At 38.8% G+C, this 12,061-nt stretch overlaps 4 protein-coding genes and 1 non-coding gene across 6 annotated transcripts; 2 read left to right on the top strand and 3 right to left on the bottom strand.

Moving 5' to 3' along the window:
• Positions 1-55: 55 nt before the first annotated feature.
• On the bottom strand, positions 56-604 carry LOC137710265 (sufE-like protein 1, chloroplastic/mitochondrial). The gene has a single exon (XM_068449191.2). The coding sequence runs from the start codon at positions 560-562 to the stop codon at positions 230-232; it is 333 nt and encodes a 110-aa protein (XP_068305292.1). The 5' UTR covers positions 563-604; the 3' UTR covers positions 56-229.
• A 96-nt stretch (positions 605-700) lies between these two features.
• On the bottom strand, positions 701-773 carry TRNAF-GAA (transfer RNA phenylalanine (anticodon GAA)). The gene has a single exon. It is a non-coding gene; the product is annotated as a tRNA-Phe (tRNA).
• Positions 774-853: 80 nt separating this feature from the next.
• LOC148696068 (uncharacterized) lies at positions 854-1,821 on the bottom strand. The gene is made up of 2 exons (XM_088696202.1): positions 1,608-1,821; positions 854-1,320 (listed from the first exon to the last, which is right to left on the bottom strand). The coding sequence occupies exons 1-2, from the start codon at positions 1,705-1,707 to the stop codon at positions 944-946; spliced, it is 477 nt and encodes a 158-aa protein (XP_088552328.1). The 5' UTR covers positions 1,708-1,821; the 3' UTR covers positions 854-943.
• Positions 1,822-3,491: 1,670 nt separating this feature from the next.
• LOC137711049 (E3 ubiquitin-protein ligase RING1-like) lies at positions 3,492-7,581 on the top strand. 2 transcript variants are annotated; one of them, XM_068450248.2, is made up of 2 exons: positions 3,492-4,972; positions 7,265-7,581. In XM_068450248.2, the coding sequence occupies exon 1, from the start codon at positions 3,818-3,820 to the stop codon at positions 4,961-4,963; it is 1,146 nt and encodes a 381-aa protein (XP_068306349.2). In that variant the 5' UTR covers positions 3,492-3,817; the 3' UTR covers positions 4,964-4,972; positions 7,265-7,581. The 2 variants fall into 2 exon arrangements, with proteins under 2 accessions (XP_068306349.2, XP_068306350.2); XM_068450249.2 differs by having other exon boundaries at positions 3,680-4,972; positions 7,271-7,581.
• Positions 7,582-9,234: 1,653 nt separating this feature from the next.
• Positions 9,235-11,453, top strand: LOC137711040 (uncharacterized). Its single transcript, XM_068450236.2, has 3 exons — positions 9,235-9,793; positions 9,927-10,063; positions 10,288-11,453. The coding sequence occupies exons 1-3, from the start codon at positions 9,530-9,532 to the stop codon at positions 11,033-11,035; spliced, it is 1,149 nt and encodes a 382-aa protein (XP_068306337.2). The 5' UTR covers positions 9,235-9,529; the 3' UTR covers positions 11,036-11,453.
• The last annotated feature ends 608 nt before the right edge of the window (positions 11,454-12,061 follow it).

The following is a 12,061-nucleotide window of genomic DNA, read 5'->3' as shown; positions in this document are numbered from 1 at the left end:
CAAAGCGCACAGCATAATTCTGGAAGAAATAAATTGGACATCATCACCATGTATGTATAAGCAACCATTTCAATTTCACATTAAAAACCAACAAAAATTACATAAATTATTAATAATAAGTATAATAATAATAATAATCTGATAAATCCTCCAGCATAAATAAAGCACTAGCAATTAGCAACTGAATTAACCACCAAAGAGTTTTCATTAGTTGGAATTTCGAATCCTATTATTTGGGGTTGAGGACAATCTCTTGGGGAGTCTTGGCCACGATGGACAGCGCGTGGAGCCCGGACTGGAGCTCGTCGGCCAAGGCATCGTAGACCATGCGGTGTCGTTTCACCAGGCTCTGCCCCTCGAACTTTGGGGACACGACCTTGAGGTTGAAGTGAGTTTCGCCATTGCTATTGGCCTTCTCTCTCATGGCGGCGTGGCCGGCGTGCTGATGCGACACGTCTTCAATCTCCAAAACGCTCGCTTCCAACGCCGTCTGCAATTTCGACCTCATTCTGCTTGCTCGTGTCAGCTGCGACACCACCGTCGCTGCTCCTCTCGAACCCATCTCTCTTTCCACACTCCAGCACCATCACACTCAGACTCGGTCACATTCATATATTAATTATTTTCTTCGCTTTTTTTTATTAAAAAAAAATATATATGAAAAAGAGGGAAACAACGAATTGAAAAAGAAAAAATTTGGTGCGGTGAAGGTGGATCGAACACCTGACCTTCAGATCTTCAGTCTGACGCTCTCCCAACTGAGCTATCCCCGCAACGGATGACATTTCGCACTATTTTAAAAATATTAAATATATATGCACGGACCATTCGCATTTCAAATAAACACAATACAGATTCAAAGGCTTGATTATTAATTAATTAGAAGTTGATAAGCATTTATTAATATGGTATATCTATACATGGTGATGGTGGTGTCCATTGTTTAACTATAATATTTAACAACATATGCGCCAAATCCGAAAGCCACAATCACAGCAACTGCCGTCAGAAACTTCACTGTAACATCTTTTCCCACTTTTAATCGTTTAGAAACTAACATCCTTTGGCCCTTAAATTCGCAGCTTGTTGGTTTATTAGCATCATAATCACCAGCATTGACTACTACAGGCATTGTCACTGTAAGGACTCCTGCACTGTGAAGCTTAGCGTGAACGTCATTTGGATCGCACTTGTCTGAAAGTTTGATTTCTTTGTGGAAGCGGCTCCATGTGTTTCCATTACTTTCCTTCAAAGGGCGTTCTCCATGGATTGTAGCCATTCCCTTATGAATTTGAACCTTCAGGTGTTCCTTTTTAAAACCTGATCGACATCGATTAGTACAATAAGTACAAGAATTAGTTAACAAAAATAATTAAACAATATCAAAATCATTCAAATCAACATATATACATTAATTCTTTATCTAATATATATATGCATACAAGTACGCGGGAAGACCATTTGTTTATGTTTAAAAGAAAAGAATAATTGTGCGAGCATATGTGCATGATTTCAGGCAGTTGGCTGGGGGAAATGCAATGGAATTAATGTAAGGGCTCCATCCTTTCAACATAATTAAGGCAAAAAAGATAATACAAAGTGATTACCGCGAAGATGGAGCTCAATCTCGTCGCTTCCATGCCATTTGCAGAAGGGTTCAAAGTCTTCGTAAGTGCGTTGGGACTCAGCTACGACCTTGTTTTCCATGAAAATTTTCTCCTCTTTGATCTTTAGACAGACTCTAGCAAGATGAAGAAGCGATTATATCTATATATGTTACAGAGATATTGTTGAAATTGATTGATGAAGATGTAGGCATGTCTGTGTCTCTATTTATACTAGTTATTTTATGCATGGCAATTGGCAAGGGATGAACCAACACAAAGGCACAAAGCTAGCTGACCGGTTAAGGTAATCTCTGAGCTAGCAAGCTAGAGGTTTCTTTTGGTTTTCCTTTTAATCGAAAGAGAGTCATTCTTTTTTGATTTCCTAGGGTTTCTGAACCTTCTTTGTTTTAAGAACAATATTATATAGTGCGGAAGTGTTTCCTCAAATCGGGTACATCCATCAGTTGTGCATGTTGTGATATTCACTCCTCGCTTGCAAGGGTTATGAGAATGCCCTTTTTTTTTTTTTTTTAGAAGGAATAATTACGTACCATCTTCTTTGATGTAATGTTATATGGCCAAACAACAATTCACATTGTCAGAAAGAAAGGTATATAAACAAATTCCCTTGTGACATGTGGCACATTTACCACCATATATTCGTAACCTAAAGTTTCCGTAGTAACAAATAACGACTTATAGTCTGCTCTTGTTTTGCTCTCTTTAATTTGATTATTATCTCTAAATAAGATGTCAAAATATCGAAATCAGCAATAACGATAACAAAAGACAGCATTAATGTTTTCGAATCGAGAAGCCAAATCTAATGTGGCATGACATGAATTGACATTTATCCCCCTTGCTGCCAAATTTGACAGCACCTTCAGATTTATTTAATTAATTATTAAATGCTTTTTGTAAAATTTTTATTGGTTTAAATCATTATCCTTGTTTCTTTTCATTCCCAATGCAAAGAAAATACATATGAATTATTATTTTATATTTAAAATTTGACATATTGGTTGGAGATCAAAAATTTAAAAGATGCCAAATTTTAATGGTACATTTATTTTGTGTTAATTTGTCCTTTAATGGTACATTTATCACATTTTCTTCTAGATTTTCTCTTTTACTCAAATTGACGAAAATAACCTTAAATTGGATAAAATTTGAAGAAAGGTGATCAACCTATGGCCATCTATATGCAAACAGTAAAAGAAATCTCTGATGACATATATCCATGGAATTGTAGTTTTGTTTTTGGGGTCAAATCCTCTTTTGACGAACATAAATTATTCATAGAAGTTGGAAGATTTAGCTGCCTTAAATTTGAAGGAAAGTTCTCGAGTAATAGTAGAGATATTAAATTAATAAATTAAATAAGATTTTATTAATAAAAAATAAGCATGTTTATCAATAATTAAAATAATCTAATTATCAACTTTTATATTATTTAACTTACGAAATTTAGTCTAAAAATTTAATCCCTTTGCTATCATCCTACTTCCAGCAGTGATAGTAGATATTTCTCGGGGCCATGCAAAACGTTGCTTGTTATTGGATTTAGCAACAAACCCCCGTGTCTGCCTGGAGTGCCCACCATTTTATTGCAATTTTCAAAGAGAGGAATTGATGCTGGGTTTTCCAAAGACGTTGGCAACTAGGTTTGAGTTGCACGCGCTTTCATTAGGTTTTTTATTTTTATTTTCTTCTTGTATTTATTATTAAATAACTTTTAGTTAAAATTTAGAATTTTAAAGTGTTGTTTATTAATTTCTTTTTTTATACATTAATCATTAGATGGAAAAAATCTAAAGCCTATGTAGGATTAAAAAAGAAAAGGGAAAAACCATTTAAATAGGATGAAAAATCAGGAACTGAATTAGAAAATAAAAATAAAAGATGGTGCTGTATTTGGACAATGAGTCCGCTCCTAGTCATCTACATCCGTCGTGTTGCTCGTGTACTCCTATATCGGCGGCGCGCGCACTCGCCTAAACGCCATATTTCATCCACCCATTCAACTTTCCACTACAGAAACTCTCTCTCTCTCTCTCTCTCTCTCTCTCTCTCTCTAAAATGTAAAATGTAAAATGTAAAAACTCCCTCCCCCTTCAGCCTTGAGTTTCAGGTCTCCCTTGTTTCGTCCTCCATATAAATCGCCTTGCCCGCCCTCTCTGTCAAATCTCTCTTTTCTCAAGCCTAGCAACATGTCGTCCTCGGGCGGCCACTCCGGCAGTGTTGGCGGTCCGATCGCCCCTCAGCTTTACTTTTGCCACCAGTGCGACCGTACGGTTTCCCTCACCCCCTCACCTACCTCCGATCTCGTTTGCCCTCTTTGCAGCGGCGGCTTCCTCGAAGAGCTGGAAACCCCTAACCCTAACCCTTCCCCCCCCAATCCTTTCTTTTCTTTCCCCTCCTCCGACGCTCCTCCCTTCGCCTCCAGCGGATTTCCCCTCCTCTTCTCCTCCTCCGCCTCCGGCCCCGCTCCCGGCCCTGCCAATATAGCCGACGATCTCTCCGCCCTCTTCGGTGGCGCACCCCAACGCTCCTCACCCTTTCACGACCCCGACGCCTTCAACCCCTTCGTCTTCCTCCAGAATTACTTGCAAACCCTAAGGGCAAATGGTGCCAATGTCCAGTTCGTGATCGATAGCACCCCCGGCGGTGGCGGGGACCCATCAGGCTTTCGTGCTCCCACCAATCTTAATCTCGGCGATTACTTCTTCGGCCCGGGCCTCGAGCAATTGATCCAACAATTAGCCGAGAACGATCCAAACAGGTACGGCACGCCACCCGCCTCAAAATCGGCGATCGATGCCTTGCTGGTTGTGAAAATCTCAGAGGATTTGTTGGCTTCGGATTCATCGCAGTGCGCTGTGTGTAAGGACTCATTCGAGCTCGGTGAGGAGGCCAAACAGATGCCCTGTAAGCACATATACCACTCGGATTGTATTCTGCCTTGGCTGGAATTGCACAACACATGTCCTGTCTGTCGCCACGAGCTGCCCACTGATGATCCTGAATACGAGCAGAGGATTCGTGTGGACTCTGGAAATGGCAATCAAACTGGTCAATCTGGGGCTCGTGGTGGAGCCAATATTTCTATGGGCGGCGGTGGGAGTAGTAGTGGGTTTGGGTTTGGAATTGGCGCGCCATCTCCAGACAATCAGAGTCCGAGTCCTCGAACTGTGGAGCGGAGGTTTACCATCTCCTTGCCGCGCTTTTTCAGGCCATTGGGTGGTACGGCCGAGACTAGCAATACCGGGAGTGGAAACAACGAGGAGTCGAACTCAGGGAATAGGGGAGGGCCTAACTCTGGACCAGAGGAGCCTAGGCAAGAAGATCTTGATTGAGCACAATTGGTATTGCACTTGTTACCTTACACATTCATATATGTTTGTCTTCCATTTGGTTTATTCTGACCTCACAAGCTTGAATGTGCCTGTCAAACTCTGTTATTTATGTCTTGACAAACAGTGGCTATTAGCTCCCTTTATTTTTGCATCACTACTCATATGGACATGCATGAGCTATTTCATAAAATTGTGCTTCATGGAAAGTCATGTACATTTGAAGTCTTTGTTTGATAATTACTTATTTGTAAGCCTTCTAAGTGGCAAACTTGCAACTACATTGTACCTTAGAGACGTTGCTTTGCATGAGTTATTTGTAGTTAATCATTCCCACACGAATATGAGGGTCGGGTCCTATAGTGTTAGGTAAAAGGAAGAAAACATGCAACCAATGAAAAATGCTAGAAAATACATATTTAGACACTGGCAAGGGTATGACTTTCCCATTTGTGGTTGATCTAACATGACATAAAAGTTGAACCCACGCTTACTCCGTATTAAAAAGATATCTTCATGTAACAGTCCTGGTAGACCACCATTCATTTCCATCAAGCCTCAACAATCTTATAAATCAACTTCTTTGAACTAGTTAAATTCTATAATGCATACCTGAAGAACTTTGGAAATATACAGATGTGAATTGTGGATGCATATCTAATAATGCTAAACCATAGTGTATACCACACATAAATGCCGCTGCAATGGTTGATACTCATAATTATTGGTTTTTTGGGATGTATCATATATACCATATTGTGATATGGGTGATATGACCCGTATGTCATCAGATGGTTGTAGGAGGTGACTTTAACGATATCTCTAGGATAATGTTTGATATCCTAGACGTTATGATATTTGTTATAGGTGAGAGATCTACGAGGTGCATAAGCACCAATGCCACGACATACTAGGTTTTATTATGTGTAGTGGCTAAAATCACCATCTGCAGTGTTCTAGGTTCATGTTGTCTAACCCTTGGAATAAACATACTCTTTCTAGAAGTGAACCTTCCGTTCTTTTTTTGTGTGTTACTCTGATCACCATCCCAATCATGTATGATTATGGATGTATAACAGTGACCCTATTCTCTAGATTTGAGAATATGTGGCTTATATTTATTTCACAAGATCAAGTTGTTCCGGAGTTTTCTCCTTTTTATGCATCCAGCTTTTGAAAGTTACTCACAAAAAGTGGAGAAGAGATGGGGTTGGATGTAAAGGTGGGTCGGAGTGCTTTTATAAATTCTTCGTGGTAATTTGACTAGAAGCTAGTGGGAAAGTAGTTATTCTGCTCATATTCCACTTCCTAAATGTGGAAGTTATGAGAGACAAATTCTAAGCATTAAGTTGACTATAAGCTATTGGGGAAGTGGTTATTCTGCTTATAATCCAATTTTCTACATATGACAGCTATGACTAGCAGATTTCAGATTTGTCAGACTCTTGACTCATTTGATACATTAGATCTTTCATAGGAGCTTACTTTTTGCATTTTTAGTTAAATTGTAATACTCATAATTCTCTTCTTTCTTTTTTCTGTCAAAATCACCTGAAGTTGTGTGCTGATGAGATTTTTATGTGGTGTTCCATCCATTCAAAAGAGTAAGACCATACAAATCTAGATTTTTATGTAGTATGAATATTTCCATCCATTCAAATCTAGATTTTAATGTTTATTTTTCTTTTCCATTCAAATTAGGCTGTCTTGTTTGTATCAGTATTGGATAGTATGAGTATTTCTGTATGACTAAGTTTTCTAAGCCAAACCATACATGAACGAGGTTCTTTTGTTTTAGTATGCTGAAACTTGAGGAAATCAAGTGCATGTTTTACTATATTTCTAGCAGCAGTTATGTGCATGATTCGTTTAGTTTATGAAAGTCTTTAACATAGCTCTATGTTCCAAGTTGTAAGACCTTTTGGGATTGCTTGGTGTCTAGGATTGAATTGGAATGGATAACTCATAAAATTCAAGGTATATTGAAGTTAGTGGTGTATGATTTTACATTTTTAGGGGATTAGAAGTGGAAGATTAGACATGAAGGAAACTTGACCCTTCTAGTCCTATCTTTTGGGGGGATTGGATCATTCTTCTACTTTTTGGTTGGAATCAATTTTTCAGTATCTGCCTTCAAAATATATTGAATATAGTGAAATATTTAATCCTAGACACCGAACGAATCCTTTGTGCTTTTTTTTTTTTTTTTTTCTTTCCAGTTTGCTATGTGGCATTGTGTGTAATTACGAATATTGTGTGCTCTCAAGTTTTTAAGTAAATGGTTGCCTTGTCTCTTTTTGGTAGGTACAGTTAGCAGATATGCAACCAATTGTTGAACAAAGAGAGAGGAGGGCTTACACATTAACAGTTAGTGACAGTTGTTTTTCTCTAAACATTGTCCCGATATTCATAGGTAAATGTCCATCGTTATATGGTTCGTTGTTGAGAATTCTTTTGTAGATTCATCATCAGATTTATGAGAATTTTATGTGCATGATCTGTGTTGTCGATTGCGGTGTAAATTTTTTTGATTTGGGTACCATGGTAATGTTGGGGATATGTCTGTAATGAAGCTTTGCCTTTCTTTCTTCATTGGGTTATATTGCAGTTGAGCTTTGAAATGGTTTTGATATTGTTATCTATAAATTTATTATTGTGATGCCCAACCCACCCCCGCCCAAATTGTGATTAGGTGTCCTAACCGCATAGCTTAAGGCCGTAACTGTAAATCCGAGTAGTGGTGATGAACTTGACTGCCAATGCCAATATACGTTGAGTAGAAATGGAGATTGGTATTGCCATGGCGTGACCAAAGCAAGCTTCAAGTTAAATTGAAGGAGGAATTTTTGGCCGTGTTTATTGGATGGTTGATCAAGAGTTTAATAGCCAAAAGTCAAATTGTGTATGATATTCAAAAGTTCACATTGGATTTGGTGGGGGTGGGTTGGTGGGCCGATGATGGCAACTCCAGCACATGCATTTGTCTGCCCGCCTCAAAATCAAAATCAATATAAATATCAATTTCAATATTAAACGTGGAAGAAAGGAAAGTGAAGTCTAATTGGAGTAGTTTTTGTTGTACTCAAAAGAGGAGTAGAAAAGAATTGTAACCAAACCAAAGGTAAAGAGCTTTACCCAAAAAAAAAAAAAAAAAAAAAAATCATTTTTTGAATTGAATTTTTACAAAAATGATCTATGAATCGAGATTTACAAAATTAATGGTTTGAATTGTTAAAGTTCGATGTAAAGTAAGCTCTACACCTAATTTATTATTTTTGAAAAAAAATAGCGTGCTATACACAATTTTCTAAGATGCAGTGGAGTAGTGTGCAACGTGTATAGCACACGCTGTATTGTTCAACAATGTCCCTCTCCTTTACCCCCTCTCATGTCAGATCGTATTGTTCGCTAGGCAGGGAAAGGAAACCAACTATTTAGATCAAATTTTTTTATATATATATATATATATATAATAAATAAAAGAGAAAATTTGAAATAGGTCCAATTTTATAGATCATCTTTTGAAATAGGCCTAATTTTTAATGATTTTTAATTTTTGAAATAGGTTCAATTTTTAATTTTTGGACTCATATGAAAAGACCCATTTATAAAAATATGTGACATAATTATTGATGGTAACAAGCTTTATTTTATCATTAATGGCATATAACAATTGTAACTTTAATGTAAAAAGTTGATTTATCTAACATTTATCCGTAACAAAATCCCTAAAAAAGACAATAGGAAATAAAATAAACAAACAAACATCAACTCCAAATGTAGGTGGGGAAGGAGTGGGAAAGGAAATCTACGTATAACATACTCACGACTGGACTACAAGTACGTGAGGGAGGGAAGGTGGGGCCCCGAGGTGGGAGAGTGGTTCGTTTCGTGACTTGATTGAACGATCCAAAATACCATCTTAGGCCTGATTTGGTACTGAGATGATTATGAAAAAAGCTGGTATCAAAAAAAGTTGGGAGCTGTTTTTGTGTTTGGTAAACATTCAGCTTCAGCTTTTTTTTCACAGTTTTGGGTGAAAAAAAGCCAAAAACAAGAAGTTGCAAAACCCAGCTTTGAAAAACTGGTTTTTTTTCACATATGTTTTACATAAAAGTTTACCAAACACTATAATACTGCTTTTTTTTTTTCAAAAGCACTTTTACAAAAAAGTTTACCAAACACTCTGCTGCTTTATTTCACAGCTGCTTATTCTCACAGCACAGCAGAAGCAGCTTTTTTTCAAAGCACAGCAATACCAAACCAGCCCTTAATCGGTTCGGCTGAGAGATGTGTCGGTAGTCGGTTCGGCTGAGAGATGTGTCTCTCCCTCTTTCTTGTCCGCTGTCCTCCTCACGCCCTCCCTCAGCTCATCTCAGCTCAGTCATACCGCGTCAGGGAATCATAATGTTAATGTTAAAAAATAAATAATTAAAAATAAATGTAAATACTGCCTGCCTGCCTTATGCTTCTTCCGCATACAAGAAGAAGAAGCAGTTGACTTTCATGTGGACTCCATTTTTCTCTACAACTTAAATATTATTCTTATTCATTCTCTTGTTTTGCTGTATGCCGTATGGATCTGCTTTTGTGTCGGTTTGCTTTCTGAAAAACTCTCCACTCCCAACCAAGACATTGGATTTGAGGCAATCAGGCCCGCAGCTGCCAAGGGACGAGGGATCGGAGAAAAGTGGCAGATCAATTATGTCTCCTTCCAATCCAAGGTCGGTCGAGAATAATGGAGGAGGCGGCGGCGGTGGCAAGAATTACATCGAGCACCAAGTCTCCAAGATGGACACACTCGCCGGCGTTGCCATCAAATACGGCGTCGAGGTTTCCAACTCTTGTCTGAAATACCTTTTCTTAATTAGCTTCCTGCCCTGCGCATTGTTCCTAATTACATTTAGTACTAGTCTGGAATTGCTAAAAATTGCTATGGAATTGATAAATGGTAAACACTAAACAGGTGTGTGACATTAAAAGGATGAATGGGTTTGCTACAGATCTTCAAATGTTTGCTTTGAACACCTTGAAAATACCTTTGCCCGGAAGACATCCTCCCTCTATTCCTTCTCCAACCACAACCACAACCACCGCCACAAGGTAATTCTTTCAATTCAAACGTAGATTTACTATTCCTGAAAACTTGATGTTAGGGTTCCTTCCGTAAGACTCTCTGTCGTTTACAACAAAAGAAGCATTCCTTCAAATGTTATGATGCGTTTTGTTTACCAACTTTCGTTTCGGAATGGATGCACAAGTGCATCTCGGTATCTATATATAGCCACCGGTTACATATAGCTAATCATTTGTACAACTTAATGCAGAGAAAACGACACTGAAAAATCCACTCCTTGTCTTGGCCTATCTATTGGTTCAAAACCTCCCAAAGAGAAGAAGGTCACTACAGCAATGAGCACTTTACAGAAATATTATGGTCTAAGATCTCCGAATTTGAAGGGAAAAGCGCAAGGCATGGAGATGGCTGTCTACAGAAGTCGAAGTTCTGAATCCTTTGATCAAAGCGCCATCTCACCATTGTCCGACCCTCTGAGTCACCCTAACAAGTCCAGACATTCTTCCATTGATCTCTTGTCTGAGAATGGTGCAATGGCTGATTACCTTGGAGATGGGCAGGGTGAGAAATTTGATGACAAATCAGTCCGGAGGCGTCAGAGAGCTGAAGTTGATAATGGGGCAGTCACACCAGAAAAGTTGTTAAGGGGGGAAAACAGTGGTGGGACTTCAACAGGAAATGGTTTAGCCATGAGGCAGAAATCATCAAGCCGAGCATCGCTGCAATCTGATTCAGATTCAGGATGGCTGAACTCTGTTCCGGTGGGAATGGGGGATTCTATCACTATCATGGCAGACGACATGGCTGTGGTTCGCAAGTCATCAAGCACACCGAGCTTAAAAGACCAAGACAGTAATAACACAGTATCAATTTGGCCAACTTCAAGGTGGAGCTTGACACAAGACCTTCAAGCTCTCTCAACTGCAACGATGGCCAGACCAATCTTTGATGGCTTAACAAAGCCAATAACTGGCCGCTGGAAAACAGCCCTTGATTAGAGAAATTCATTAGCACTGTGATATCATGGATTTGTTTCCTTACAGTCGATCCAGTTGGCTGAAAGTTACTCAGCTACAGATTCCGCCAAAGGCATACATATTCTAGAGCTGGTGCAGTATTATAATTCTAGCGGGAGAAACATACCTGAGAAAGAGAGAGGGTAGGAGATTACAGTGAATAAGAGATGACGTGCAGCAATGCGTTAATAACAGCACTTAAAAGTGTGAAATAGTAGATGCCATGCCGCATCTTGAGAAATGGAGATGGTATTGGTACACGACCAAATTATTTATTGTTTTGTTCTTGGTCGCTGTTATATGTTACTTGTTGTATAATGATAATGTATGCGAGGCTGTGCATTACAGCAGAATTGTTTGTTGCTTATTGGCAATTCAAATTGAATTTGTTAGCACAAAACTCTCTTCCACTTGCTCTGTTTGTTGATTTTATCATCTTTTACTGCTTGGTTGTGCTCAATGGCTTAATGTTAACACACGCAATAAGAAGCAACTTTGCCTCCACCCACCACTCCAGTTTCCAGCCCATGTCTCTGCCTCGGTGCTCCGACCGACAGTGTTTTGCGCTTTTGGGGGCGGAGACAATTGAGTTCAGCGAGCTTAGGAAGCAACCAATTGTTATCAGAAACACTTGATGCAAACATTTGGTTGAGTTTTTTTATTTAGTTCTATCTTTCGACCACGAAAGCAGTCTAACAGATTGCATTTGGATGCATGTTACAAGTTTTGGATTTAAAAACAGCATCACTGGAATTCATCAGCATCATATATCAATCATATATCAATTCTCAATTCTCAATCACGAAACCCAAACACATGTATCTTGGGGCATTACAATTCTTGTTTTATCACCGACAAAACCTATACCTAATTCATTCCTCCCTCCTCCCCCTAACAAACACCTAAGCGCATTACACAACACCATCACAGATCTACAATACTACGAATCAAATCCATCCTATCCAATCAATCCACTCTTTCAGATTCCAATACTAGATAGATTGACTA

The sequence above is a fragment of the Pyrus communis genome, chromosome 6 (genome assembly GCF_041283825.1).
Source record: "Pyrus communis isolate YQ-2024b chromosome 6, ASM4128382v1, whole genome shotgun sequence".
Taxonomy (NCBI): Eukaryota; Viridiplantae; Streptophyta; class Magnoliopsida; order Rosales; family Rosaceae; genus Pyrus; species Pyrus communis.
Note: the sequence above shows the minus strand (reverse complement) of the source record. Positions and strands in the feature narration are given on the sequence as shown.